At 45.2% G+C, this 12,772-nt stretch overlaps 1 protein-coding gene across 1 annotated transcript in view; it reads right to left on the reverse strand.

Annotated features, from left to right (window-relative positions):
• Positions 1–11,636, reverse strand: part of cpne4b (copine IVb) — a 28,770-nt gene extending 17,134 nt beyond the window's left edge. Inside the window, exons 1-2 of the mRNA XM_023827460.2 lie at positions 11,404–11,636; positions 6,150–6,339 (exon numbers count right to left, since the gene is read on the reverse strand). Of these exons, the coding sequence (XP_023683228.1) occupies positions 6,150–6,320 (171 nt within the window). The 5' untranslated portion in view covers positions 6,321–6,339; positions 11,404–11,636. The remainder of the gene's footprint in view (positions 1–6,149; positions 6,340–11,403) is intronic.
• Between the last annotated feature and the right edge of the window lie 1,136 nt (positions 11,637–12,772).

Consider the following 12,772-nt stretch of genomic DNA (forward strand, 5'->3'; position numbering starts at 1 on the left):
GGCACTCCCTTCTTTGACGGGATGGGGGTGTCCTACGGTTTCCCTCAGCAGAAGAACAATCATTCAGATCCACACAACTGCTCTGCTGGACCGAGAGCTTCTGAAGGTACCGTGAAACCTCAGTGATATGCAACACAGCACCTTTTCTCAGGGAAAATGCTTTTGTGTGATGGCTATCCCTCTACTCAACTCCACAAGGAGGTAAGGAGCATGCACTGATTACAGTGTGTAAGGAGCATGCACTGATTACAGTGTGTAAGGAGTGTGCACTGATTACAGCACGTTGCCACACCTGCCACAAGGCAAACCACCTCAGGGATGAGAACCTGAGTGCAGCCATGTGGGGGGTGATACCTCAGCACCACGCTAGTCCAAATGGACCAGTGTGAGTTTTTTCTCCCAGTGGCTGGAATGCCAATGCTGCCACCAACCCCCCCCTGTAAGTTGGAGGACCTCCTGGATGTAGATTAATGTCATACCCAGCATAAAGCAATTGCAGGTTAAGGGCCCAACAGTGTAGAATCACTCCAGGCATTCCCAGGATTTGAACCAGCAACCTTCCAGTTGCTGGCACAGATCCCTAGCCTCAGAACCACCACTCCGCCTACCCCCCCGCCCCCCACAAACATCGGTTAAAAACCTTAATTTCAGCCCCCAAACAATTATCCTACCCTTCAAAACCACTATCATCCCCTAAACAACATCAAACCTGGAATACTTTTGTAGATCCTGTGTAATCTCATACCAAACCACAAAGGACAGTGGAATGGTGTGTTTTGATATTAGAACTGGATTTATCAGTATTACTTTCCTTTCTTCCTGACCTTATTGGGAAAGTTGGGATAGAATCGAACATCAGCCAATGAGAATGTGACCAATGTCGCCCACTGCTGGAGCTCTGATGGATATGTTTTCTACGTTCTGACTTTGCAGATGGCTCAGTCCTGAGTAGTAAATATAGAGCTGACCTCGTTTTCCTAGCCAACACTCTTTAAGGAAGCTGCAGAAAGGCTGCATCCGAAGTGCGATTCTGCCGCGTGGGTTAGTGTGCCCCTCCACGTGTGCGCAGTCACGTGTGCAGCGGTAACAGTACACGTCTGCACACGCGTGCGTACGTGCGCATGTGAAAAACTCACGTCAAAGTCGACCCAAATAATAATGGAATGTAAAAAGAGAAAAAAAAATTAGGCTGGAACACAGGATTAAACGTTGCATCATCTGTATAAATTTTAGCGGTGACGGTATTCTTTTTTAGATATTTAATCTTTTTTTAAAACAACTTCACAGCGGGAACGTCTCTGCAGGATTTGAACGCATAATGGCATTCATTATAGACGTTTCACATTGCGGATTCCCCGCATTATCGGGGTAGAGTGAGAACGGGATATTTCTGTATTATTTAGCGATGCTGCTAACCCTCTGGCCTGCGAGAGACAGGAACTTTCATCTGGAGCAACATATTTATACAGTGATGGAGGAAGTCTGGGAAAACATGTTTTTCCCTTCTTCTGACAGCAATTGTTGTATCTCGGAGACAGTGTGATGCCCTCTGCCCTTATCGGGGATGGGGGGGCACAGAGGCCATTCTGATCACCCCCCCCCCAAGCTTTAAACAGCCTCCTGGGAGGTTATTGATGGAGGAGAACAGAACAGTGGGGCTTCCTCTCGCCGCACTCCGCATCGGGACGGTGCGCCTTCACTCTCGCCCGCTAAGCTTTTAATATCTGCCCTCAGCTCCTATATTTGTTGCCCTCGAAACGACATTGGAACTGGAGGAAGCTTCCGGAAAGTCAGCCAGGAGTCAGGTGGACGGCGTGGTGGGCCGGAATGGTGAAGTGGAAGGGAGCTCCGCTCACACCCTGTGCTCCAGCTTATCTGGTTATGGGAGAAGGTTGCCGTTTGGGCCTCCTGTAGGGCGGGGATGGGACCTCCACTGTATGAGCGGGGTTCCCTGTTACCTGAGCCCAGTCCACGGGACCCGGAGTGGATAGCTCATTAGCCGCGACTGCCGATCTGCCGATGAAGACCTCTTGTGGAGATAAAGAGTAGCTAGAATGCATTAACCTTTTATTGTGTGTGTGTGGGGGGGGGATTAACTCAAGCGGAATTTCCGGCTCCCTCCTTCAGCTGCTGCTCGTGTGACCCTGGGCAGCCCATTCTATGAGGCACACAAAAAGCTTTTTGGTCTGCAGAACATCTGCCTGACGGCAGGCGCACAAACCCAAAACACGCCCTTTTAGCTGAAAGGCGCCGGGAGCGACATTCACAGCAGGCCTGCCGGAGACCGGAGCTCCGCATTCTGCCCTGAAACATCACTGGAGATGAGCTCCTCACTTACACGGAAGAGGGACTAATAATCAAAGCAGAGAGTCCATGCACCTTCAGTACTGTCACGGGCGAAAATAGGACCCCATCATGCAGTCACATGAGCTCCACCCAGGGACGGATTACGGACCGGGCCAGCGGGGCCGCTGCCCAGGGGCCCTTGGGGTGCAGGGGGCCCGTGGGGCCCCTAGCCCAAAACAATTTGCAACGCTTATCAACAATGTATTTTCGTTTGTCTATTTTAGAGGGCCTACATTCTTTGATCCTCTGCCTACAAGGGCCCCTGACCCTATAGGGCCTCTGATGGAAACATGGAGGGAGGGCGTTTGGCTGCCAAGGGCCCTTGAATTGTGGTGGTTGTGGTGGTGGTGCTGGGGGGGGGGGCCCTCGCGAACGTTTTGCCCAGGGGCCCACACAACCCATAATCCGTCCCTGGCTCCACCATTAAGCAAAATGGCTGAAGCATAAATATAGAAGTATGAAAGTTAATAATTGCACATAGAGTGTGTGTCTGCCCTGATGGACTGACATCCTCTCCCGGGTGTCCCCTGCCTCGTCCTGTCTGGGACATGCTCCAGCCAGCCAGTGACAATATCTGCAACCAATCTTTTTAAAAGCGCAGGTCTGCATTTATTGTTTGAAACCGTCAGCAATTGGATTACTGTAAGTACCAGATAACTCGAAACAGGTAAGTAAGATTTTTTTATTTTATTTTATTTTATTAAAGACTTAGAAAACATACAGCAGGGTAACGTCTAATCATCGGAAAGGAAAGATAAGACAGAAGAGAGATAGACAAAATAATAATAAAAAAGAATACAATGAGAGCTATTAGGCGATATCATACAGTAAGTATGAGTACCTGTGAGGCTGCCTGATAAACTTTCCCCTTAATGGAGGGCATGTGCTGTGCATGAGCACATGACTGTTTGTATCTGCTTGTGTGTTGGGGAAGATGAAAGAGAAACATTGGAAGGTAGATATGGGAGAGAGGAGTGGTAGGAGGGAAAGGAAGATAGATTGGGGGAAGGTTATTATTGGGCCAACCAAGGCAGGCCGGGGTCACTGTGCACTGTGAGTGGGCCAGAGAGGCATGGCAGCCCCCGGGAAAGCGCCCCACCCATCACTGCCCCGCACCTGGTACACCATCACTCACACGGCCTGCTACTCCTATTCTAAGATGAGATTTGTTTGCTGGTTTCTTTCCGCTTCAGCCTATGTGAGTGGATGAGAAAGTGGTAATCTGGTGTGATGCATTAAAAGAAGCAGGTCTGGGGCGAGAGGGATCAGGAGGCAGGAGAGGGGCCGAAGGTCACAGGAAGATTAATTCAGTGCTCAACAGCATACCCTCTGGCTTGTATAGAAGGGTTCTCCCTAAGCATAGCATAGCATAGCTCCATGTAACCTGGCGTAGCACAGCTCAGTGTAGTGTTGCGTAGCACAGCTCAATGTGACCTGGCATAGCACAGTTCAGTGTAGCATGGCGTAGCACAGCTCAGTGTAGCATAGTGCAACATAGCTCAGTGTAGCATAGCGTAACACAGCTCCATGAAACCTGGCGTAGCACAGCTCAGTGTAGCGTTGCGTAGCACAGCTCAATGTGACCAGGCAGAGCACAGCTAAGTGTAGCCTGGCATAGCACAGTTCAGTGTAGCATGATGTAGCACAGCTCAGTGTAGCATAGCGTAACACAGCTCAGTGTAACCTGGCATAGCACAGCCCATTCCACCCCTCCCGGATGTTTCAAATTGACAGCAGTTCCTTAATGAATGATGCATAATGTCCTGCAAATCAGTGGCAATAAGATGACCTAGCAAGCAACCCTGCCGCACCCCATCAAATTTTGCAGCCAATGCCCCCCCCCCCCCACCTGCCCCACAGTGGCCATACTGCCAGCACCCCAAGACCCCCCCCCCCCAAACCAGCACTAGGCTTGGGCAGTATCTTAAGATTCTTCTCCACTGCTTTTGGTACTTTCCCTTTTCCACTGACTTCTGAGTACCATTACCAAAAGTTCCAGTACATAAAGTACCAAACCAGCTGGGGTACTTTTTTGGTACTTTAGTACTATGGGGTGGGACTTGCAAACGCTTTCTTTGTCGACTGGCCATGCAAATAGCCTGCCTCTAAACACAATACAACTACCTTCTTGAAAAAAAGTTACGAACTCAGAAAACAATGACAAATGAAGAAAAAAAAGGAAAAAATGTTTTAATAATGGGTGCATGGACACGTGACGAGACCCATGTGTAAATTGTGATCTGGTAGAAAGAATAGATTCAACGATCAGGACAGCATGACAAGAGAGCAAAACGTATTTTGCATAATATACTACGGCTGCACAATTGTGGAAATAATTTCAAATATCATGATGTGATTTTGTTGTGATAAATATTAGGATATTTATAAAGCAAAATAAAAGTTTGAAATAAGTTAATTTCTCACAAACCCATCTAGGAGTGATTTAAACAGCAAGGATGAAAATTATCATGATTGTCTCGGAGAACGCATGCAGCGCTCGTGCAAAAGCAGCAGTGGTAAACTTTAAACTGATTTTTAAACATATACTAGATAATCTTGAAAATGAGTATTCATTAAAACTGCAAAGCTTGCTAAGTTTTTTTTTTTTTCATTTGACAGATTAAAAACATAACCTCCCCGTGCTATAATACCCACACGAAGGTATAAAAAAGACTAATCTCAACTAGCTGACTGAGAATTGCATGTGCATAACATGCGATGTTGGTATTAATATCACATGTTGTCCAGTCCTATAATATACTACAGGAATTTTTCGAATTCAGTACAAAATACCCGGCCTTGCACTGTGATGTCATTCGGCGCCAAAACCAGTTTTTACGCCAGTGGAAAACCAACACCAAAAAGTAGACTGATTAAGACTGTCATACCATCCAGACTGTCATACCATCCAGACTGTCATACCATCCAGACTGTCATATCCCTGCCTGTCTTCCCCCCATCATGGCCCTAACAAGCCATGCCTGTCTCTTATGCATCCCTCTTGTTTGTTTCCCTGCTCCTGTTTTGGTTTAATAACCCCCCCCCCCCCTTTTGTTCTCCTGACACCTGCCCTTAAGTCCTTCATTTCTCGTGCCGTGACACAGACATTATACCACGCTACACAATATTTTGACAGTATTTTAAAAAGCATTGCTATTCCAGTTTTTCGATAAAATTTGATGGTGGGGGGGTATGGTATTTTTGAACAAAAATATCACAGTATACGGGATTACTGCCCAAGTCTCAATACCACCCCACTCCTGACAATCCTGCCGCACAAGCTTACAGCTCTCGCTGTGGCTTTACAGACTCTCAGGCTCACACAAGAAATCTTACGGCAAATCTATATTATTCCATTATAAAGCTAAAATTAGCTACATCAGAAGCACTGGGGTAGTTTGCAAACCCTACAGACTATTTACAAGGTAGTATTTACAAGGTGTTACATACATGTTAATTTGTATGCATGTGTGTGCAGAATTGTCTTGCATTGAAAATCTCACTCCAGCAAGCTGACCAAAGTTGGCCGCCCTGCCTGCATAGCATAGAGTAATTTAGCATAGCATATAACCACATAGTACAGCATGCAATAGCATATGAAAAATATGCCGCAGTATAGTGTAGAATGACTAGGGCAAAAAAAAAACTATATTTCTGGCGAAATCAAAGGTACAATATACGATTCCTTATATGGTTAACATTAAGTACTACAGCATGGTGTACAGTATATATGTAGAAGTATAGTAGTATTTATGTAGTATAGTAATACACAATAGTGTAACACAGGAGAGAGGGTAGGCTACCTCAAACCACTGGCCATGTGACTGCATCTTGAGAACCACACAGGGGTCAGGTTTGGACAGGGCGTCCCGGTCGGAGATCCCTTTACAGGCCACTCGCAGCTCCACCTTGCTCAGGCATGGGCTGTTGACGATGCCCAAGGTGTTGGCTGCTGACTCATAGATGTTGCTCATCTTCCGTGTAATAATTGTGCTGTTGGGGAGGGAACACCAGGGCATGCAGTGTGAAAACGCTTTCGTCAACAATCCTTAGACTGAGGAGGCAGATTTCAGACACTTACCATATTGCGCACTCTCTCTTTGAGCACTTGGGGGCAGTACCATTAAATCCGTAATGGCATTACTAAATCATCATTAATGTCTTATTGTTCTTATTATTTATTCATTCATGTAAATAAGTTTGAATAACATCGTTAAGGGTCATTTAAGCTACACTCTCCCCCTTCCTCTGACATTCAGAACTCGATTTAATTTCCAAGACAGAATGCGTTTGCTTAATAGGAATTGCATTTGAAGGGCTGCACCGTAAGTGTGCATCCTGCAGTCATTAACGTCGGCACGCCAGCAAGGCCTCTCCCGCTCACCCACCTCCCCCATCCCACGCTTCTTTTCTCTCTCTCCCTCTCTGCTGTTCCTCTCCTAGGAATAGCTGCACACCAGTTGTGGAAAGACTCCTCCAAACATCACTACTTAATGTCATCCTCACCCACAGCAATTACTGGCTTGCGGCTCTTAAATAAACAAAGATATTGTCACAATAAGTACTTGAATGCTGGTACCCAGTTCCTCACAGTACACATACATGTGTGAGTCCCCCAATGTGGTGGCTTTAATGGTTAGGGAAGCGCATTTGTAATTGAAAGATTGCAGGTTTGAATCCCCGACCAGCAAGACACCACTGAGGTACCCTGAGCAATCACCCCCAGGCGCGGAATTAGCTGCCCCCTGCTATGTCATAAATACAGAAAACACACTTTGCTGTGGTATAACAATTAATCACTAAATTCTATTTTGAATAGGAGTCCTGCAATATTTTATCCAGAAAGAACAATAAAGGCCAAATTATTTACAAAGAGGAGCAGCACAGTGGAGCAGGGATCAGCCTGGGTTCGAGTATCTGGCACGGCTACGTGGAGATTGCATGTCTCCCCCTGTTGTCATGGGGCTGATGTGAATTGCACGTGCCAAATTGTCCAAAGGTGTGAATGTGTGTGTGTGTATGTGGTCATGTACATATTACATTGTGGGGATCAAATGTCATCATTAATGTCTTATTGTACTTATTTTTTATTGATTCATGTAAATAAGTTTGAATAACAGCAGTAAGAATCTATCCCATCCATCCATCCATCCAACCAAATGTCCCTACTATGTGATAAAAACCATTTATTTTGATGTTGTGGGGACAATTTTTCAGGTCCCCACAAACATCTGTGAATGCAATCAAAAAAGTAAAAATGCCCAAAGTCTCATATTTTGTTTGGTTACTAATGTTTAAGGTTATGACTGGGTGGGGGTTAAGGGTTCATGCTGGGATTAGAGCTTTCCCCATTGAAATGAATGGAGAGTCCCCACAAAGATTTAATTACAAACCTGTGTGTGTGTGATTTGAGTGTGTGCATGTGTGTGTGTGATGTGAGTGTTTGCATGTGTGTGTGATGTGAGTGTGTGCGGATGTGTGTGATGTGAGTGTGTGCGTGTGATGCGAGCGTGTACATGTGATGTGGGTGTGTGCGTGCGATGTGTGTGTGATGTGAATGTGTGCCTGCGTGTGTGTCTGTGATGTGGGTGTGTGCGTGCGATGTGTGTGTGATGTGAGTGTGTGCATGCGTGTGTGTGTGTGATGTGAGTGCCCTGCACTGGGGTGATGCCCCAATCTTTTATTCCCTGCCTTGCGCCCCTAGCTTCCGGGATTGGCTCCAGAATCCCACGACCCTGCATAGGACAAGCAGGTACAGAAAACAGATTGATGCGAATTTTACAAAGATTAAACAAAAGCCTTATACATCTCAGATTGTGGTTCTTCAGGAAACCCTCAAGGGAGATGTTAAATTTTCACTTTTGTTTACTTTTTAATTTGCTTTTTGTCGGTGCTTATCTAATTAAATCCCATTTGAAATTTGTCTAATTGGAGTCCTCTCCTGCGTTAAGCTGTTAAAGACTTATCAGCAGGGGCGGGTCTGTTGTTCCTGGGGCCCCACTCAAAAAGTCATTTTGGGGCCCCACTCAAAAGGTCACTTTGGGGCCCCACTCAAAAAGTCACTTTGGGGCCCCAGCCATTATCTGCCTTTGTGCGGCTGAGGTCCTCTTTCCAACATCTACATCTGGTCAAACTGCTCGCAGTCGCAGTTGCAGGTGTCATATGTTAAATACTTTGCTTAGTAAGGCATCATTTTGGTTTTAGCATTGATTTGCATGAAACTGCTCAAGGATATATTGATTGAATGCAGGATCATTTCCGGGCATCAGACACGGACTTATTACACCAATTTTCAAGCCTCTTTTCCTGTGGAAGGTCACACCAGTTAGGATCTATCCCATCCATCCATCCATCTTCAATCCACTTCTCCTAGTGAGGGGCACATTAGTAAGGACCTATCCCTTCAATCGATCCATCGATCCATCCATCTTCAATATGCTTCTCCAGGTGAAGGTGACTGTACTAAGGACCTATCCCATCCATCCAACTTCAACCTGATTCTCCTAGTAAGGGTCACATTAGTAAGGATCTATCCCATCCATCTAACTCCACTCTGCTTCAGTTAGTCAGGGTCACAGCAGTATGAAGCTATTGCTATTGAACAATCCTTTTTTAAGCTTTAATCTGAGAGTTTCATGAGTCTACAAGAAAGAGGACTCAGCACTACCTGCTCCCCCGGGGCAACGCAGCGAGCGTCCTGACCAGCTGCATCACTGTCTGCTTTGGGAATTGGGATGCCCTGCACCGTAAAAGCCTGCAGCGGGTAGCGCATTCAGCGCCGCAAGCTCCCTCCCTTCCATTCAGGGCATCTTCCTGCAAAGCTGAACCCAGAGACCCTCCAGCATTCCGCCAGTTCCACCAGAGTCTGGAAAAGCTTCTTCCCTGAGGCTGCCAGGTCCCCCATCAGCCTGCTGCCCCCCCCCCCCAGTCATTGTTATTGTTATTTATTAATTTATTAAGTATTGTTTTTCCTCTATGCCAGACAGTCCACCGTTTTTGCTCCCCAAAGACTCTATTGGGAAACAGTAGGTTAGAAGATGGATGGAAATACAGCAAGCAAAATCCTTCTAATAGTCTGGCATTTCAGGAAACTTGCAGTCTGAATGAAAATTGCTTATCACACCCAGAGTAATGCATTCCACAGAGGATGGAACAACATCACCACAGCTTCTTATCCTAATCGCCATATTTTCACTGGGCAAATTCAGCTGTAAAGGGCTGTACAATAAAGGAAAACTACCATTTTAATATGCAGCGGAACCAAGAATTCAAAAGACAGCGATTGTGTTAACGTATGGGTCAATCATGGTGGAAGCCAGAGCAACCTGGGGTAATCTGAGATACTTTCATTTTCAGAGCTGTCTCTAGAATATGAATGCAATTACTCACTTCGGCACGATGAGCACAGTGGCAGCTTACAACGGCGTGCCGACGGTAGAAAAAAAAAAGCACATTATCGCACATTACTCCTGTGAAAAAATGACAAATTACTTTCGAAACTATCCGGGTGACTGCCGCGAATACAGAGGAAGGAAACTGTTGTGGATGCAGCTGAAGGGGAAGGGGACACTGCTGCCGGTCTACCGCAAAACAGGAGAGTAGTAAAGGTCATTTAGAGGCGGTTTGCTAAAACGTGAGCTTATGACGGATAATTTAAATGTAATCAGTGAGGGCGTCGTCTGTAAGGTAATTCGGCGCCAAGAGTTGATATCAGTGTACGCTTCACGTGTAGCTATGGCAACACTCTTTTCATCCAGGGCAGGTAACATGCATGGATTTGCATTATCTGAAAACTTAAGCACGCAAATTGCATATTAGTTTTAATCTTTGTTATGAAAGCAAAATGCATCTTACTGTTTTAAAGTTACTGATGGTTGGTGGTTACTCAGAAATCCGCTAAATCGTGAAGATCATAATTGGCAAATTTCACATATAAAATTATTATTTTATTATTTTCATTATTTAAGCGCCTGTGTGGTGCACTACGGTACTCTGTGAATAAGGTGCTCTGTTTGCCCTACGATCATGCAGTCATTTCTCACATTTTCCCTTCCATTCTGCAATTCATTCGCGCATTCTAGATCTGCGTACGTGTTTTCCATTTATTATCCGCAATGGTTCATATTCTGTTTTTTTTTTCTCTCCCCCGGTAGCTTCACACCTCGCCCCGGACACTGCAGTTCTTGCAGAAACTGAGCGCACATGTAAATCGCGGATGTACCTTGGACAACACAAACTGTGTGTGTGTGTGTGTGTGTGTGTGTGTGTGTGCGCGGGCGCGTCCCTCCCATGAAACACACCACAATCACGGAAGGTAGAAGTATTTACAGCTCACCGTGAGTCCTTCGGGACAGTATGAAAAAAAATCTAATTACTTAAACGCGGGGGTTTGCTTTACTGCATTTTCCTTAAATACTGAGGTGAGGCATTCGGACCAAACTTCATCCATGCCTTCCCAAATCACACATCATAATGTTTAATTACTGCGCTGACGTCAGTATTTACACGTATCTCCTATCAGTGGTTATTTAATATCGAGAACACGTTCGAGTTATTAATTTTCTGTTCTTCCAGTTTATATTTGGAGTGATCAATAATCTAGGGAGAGCCACACTACCGCAAAGCACTGTTATCATAGGAAGTACAAAATTTAGGTTAGTGCAACTGCGACGCTGGGCTGGATTTTCTTTACTACAACTTACTGGCTTTTATGCTGTAACTGAAAAGCTCTGCTGCGTTAAATGTTTAATATTCCGTAAAAAAATTATGGATTATACACTGCAGCCCACAGCAATATGCATTCAATGCGGATTAAAACATAGCAAAGACGTTTATAAAAACTAGGATGGGATAATGGATAACTAAGATATTACTAATCACATTATTTTATCAATACAATAATGTATTTGTTTTTCGTCATTATGATTCCGATGTGTCCTGTTCAGTCCAAAGAACGATTCGGTCTCATCCTCAACTCAAATTTAAACACAAAGTTTTCATCCAAAGCAAAGTCCCGATATATAGACCATCTGTCAGCAGGACGCGTAAAAAACTCACCTTTTGAGAACGCAAAGAGGTATTCCCAGGTAAAACTGCTAAAAACTTCCTTATTTTCAGATTGCAGTTTTGTGAAACTCGGCTTCAGAGGGCAAATGCTCTGTGCAGAGTGACTGAACCCATCCTTAGTCCTCATAAATATGAAGGGAGCTATTCCGCAGCTCCTTCTCTCAGATGAAGAGGGGGAAAAGGCACAAGTATCACCGCTTCACTGGACTTTTTAAGCGCTTTTATCGCCGTACAGCAAACACGGGACGTTCAGAGCAGCGCGGTGACAGCGCACTCTGGCGGCAGAATGTGGTTAATGCAGCAGCGGTCCTCCCTCACCTGGTCGGGCGTTAATCGTGCGCAATATGTAGGTCACTGTTAGACGGTGTTATACAGAGAAGCGGGCTGCCGTCGTTTCTGAGTCCTATTCTCTCCCCCACCCTCACTATCCCATCATCGCAGCATAAACTTTAGTGTAAACTGCAAGATGATTTAAGGATCCTTAATAATTCAAAGGGGCCATATTATACTAAAAACATATGCAATTTTATTCCAGTTGCGTGTAACCATGTAATAAAACGGCGAAGCCGCATTAGTCTTCTTCCAGAACTTGAAACAATTACGTACATTTGTGTGCCTGTTTCTATGCATGTTTAATCGCACTGCCGAAATGAAGGCATAGTTTAAATGCTTGCCGTGTAATCAGCTACTTTGCTATAAACCGACACTGATCCTATGTTTCGTGACTGCTAAGGCAGTGAGTGAGCGCGTCAGAAATAATCGCTTTCATTAGTGTTCTATCCATGATATTAAGCAAAACTTTAATTGCTCCAAATACTCAAGGGATAATTCGACATCATTTAAAAATGCACCTCTAATGCAGCGGACTCCCCACTGATTAAAAATTTACTTGCATCACCACTGCAGGTTTTGCTATGAGCAGAGAGAACGGCACGAATGGTCGATATCGGATCACTGTGCTCATACTAATCTCATTGTCACTTAGCGCAGCTTTGCAGAGTCTTGCATTACCAATGACACCATTAAAAAAACCTGCTTAATGTCTGTGTTATGCGTCGCTTTGTGCCACTTCCCTGCATGTTGCACTGTCACAGCAGACCCGTCTTCCTATTTCACGAGCCCTGTCCATGGTGCTGACACTACTTTTTAAATAGCCTAGTAAGAGATACAGCTTAAGCAAGATGTAATATGCACTGTTACAATTAGGAGGCGACTTCCATCTCATCGCATCCGGTCTGTCCATCATTGCACAAAGTTTCCACTTTTGCACTTTTTTTTGTTGGCGTTATCCTGTTATTCGCTGTGAGAGACGCCGGCTGCTCCGCCTCTCCGCGCAGCGACTGCAGGTTAACATCCGGGC

This window comes from Paramormyrops kingsleyae, chromosome 23, assembly GCF_048594095.1.
Source record: "Paramormyrops kingsleyae isolate MSU_618 chromosome 23, PKINGS_0.4, whole genome shotgun sequence".
In the NCBI taxonomy this organism is placed as follows: domain Eukaryota; kingdom Metazoa; phylum Chordata; class Actinopteri; order Osteoglossiformes; family Mormyridae; genus Paramormyrops; species Paramormyrops kingsleyae.